Source organism: Tenrec ecaudatus, chromosome 1, assembly GCF_050624435.1.
Source record: "Tenrec ecaudatus isolate mTenEca1 chromosome 1, mTenEca1.hap1, whole genome shotgun sequence".
Lineage (NCBI taxonomy): Eukaryota > Metazoa > Chordata > Mammalia > Afrosoricida > Tenrecidae > Tenrec > Tenrec ecaudatus.
The window spans coordinates 161,912,020-161,913,679 of NC_134530.1; the positions used below are offsets into that span (position 1 = coordinate 161,912,020).

Consider the following 1,660-nt stretch of genomic DNA (forward strand, 5'->3'; position numbering starts at 1 on the left):
AAAGTTTACTACCCTGCTTGTCCCAAAATCCCAGGTCTGGATTCCTGGGAGCCATGAAGGCACCCTTGGTGCCCAAGTAAACCGAGACACGGCTCCAGCTGCATGTCTCCAGTTTACTCATCCATCCTGTTCCCTGGAGCTCACAGGGGCGACAGATGACATGAGGACACCAGAGCGCTTTCAGTTATTTTCTGGGGCTGAAGGCTGATGGGAAAGCCTGGGAATGCAGCCTGAGTGTCTGCACAGTTGTATTGTAGCAATTATACTCAGGATTAAAAGAGATTTATGGGCATTGGCATGATTGTGAGTGTTGTGTGTGTGTATAATTTCTCATCTTTCTTTCTAAACAGATTGCGATTTACTCAAGGAAGGAAAAGTCCCACATTTATCTAAATATGCTTCTCCCACAAGCCTTGTTATAAAAATTGACTCTGATTCTGAGTGACCCTATAGGACAGGTGGGAGCTGCACTTGTACGTTTCCAAAGTTGCAACTCTTCACAGGCCCAGAAAGTCTCTTATTTCTCACCCACAGCAGTGAGCACCTTTACCCTACTGACCTTGCACTTGGCAGCCTGCTTCATGGCCACTATGCCACCAGGGCTCCAAAGATGCTCAGTTCCAGCAAGAGTCATGGACAGACTTGTTCTGGGGACTCTGAGGTGTATGAATGGCACATGAATGGTGAGCTGGTCCACAGAGGTGTGCAAGGCAGGTAGTCACCCATCACCACTTCCTTGTTCCCTTTGATCAGGCACCTTGGAGAGCAGCTAGGAAGACAGTGATCTCAGGAGAGTGATGTCAGCACCCTCCCCTGGTTGGGAAAGGAACAGCATTCCCAGGCTGTGCATCAGGACCCAGCACAGGATAAAAGGGCTCCTGCCCTGAGCTTCTCATCCACAGCCTCCCCAGGAACAGCCTTCTCCTGCCTCCTCTGCCTCTGGTGAGTGACTGGAGGGGGCCGGACTTCAGCTGGTGGTACTTGGGGAAGACAGGGCCAGGCAGGAACTGGAAGCAGCAGTAGGAGGCCCCTAGGAGGCAGTGGTGGGCCAGGTGCTGGGAGGAAGGGCATCTCAGGGGCAGCTCTGGGCTCAGGTACCAAGTCACAGGTCTCAGGGCTCTTCCTGGTTTGGGGTGCGCATATTGCCAGGGACACCCAGGTGCCAGCCTGACATCCTTGAGGAAGAGCGGCCCCCACACGCAGGTGTCCCTTCACAGAGGGCCCACTTCTCGCCCACAGAGGTCAGCTTGGAGCAGCTTGATCCTGGGGGCAAGCATTTGACCCAACCCACAGGCCTGAAGACACCAAGCTCATGTCTCTCTTCCCTTCTCAGGGTGAAACTCCTGCCGAGATGTCCTGCCAGCAGAAGCAGCAGCAGTGCCAGGCCCCGGCCCCGCCCAAGTGCACCCCCAAGTGCCCTTCATCACCCAAGTGCCCCCCAAAGAGCCCTGCACAGTGCTCCCCCTCAGGCTTGTCTGGCTGTGCTTTGACCTCCGGGGGCTGCCATGGGCCTAGCTCAGCGCCTGGCTGCCTCCTGAGCTCCCACAGGCGCCGCAGGTCCCACAGGTGCAGGCGCCAGAGCTCCAGCTGCAGTGATGATGGCAGCGGTGTGCAGGCCGGGGGCTCAGGCTGTGGGCCCTGCTCTGGGGGTGGCTGCTGA

General features: G+C 56.3%; 1 protein-coding gene across 1 annotated transcript; it reads left to right on the forward strand.

The window, feature by feature from the left end:
- The first annotated feature begins 1,351 nt into the window (after positions 1-1,351).
- Positions 1,352-1,660, forward strand: LOC142437066 (late cornified envelope protein 3A-like). The gene has a single exon (XM_075540362.1). The coding sequence runs from the start codon at positions 1,352-1,354 to the stop codon at positions 1,658-1,660; it is 309 nt and encodes a 102-aa protein (XP_075396477.1).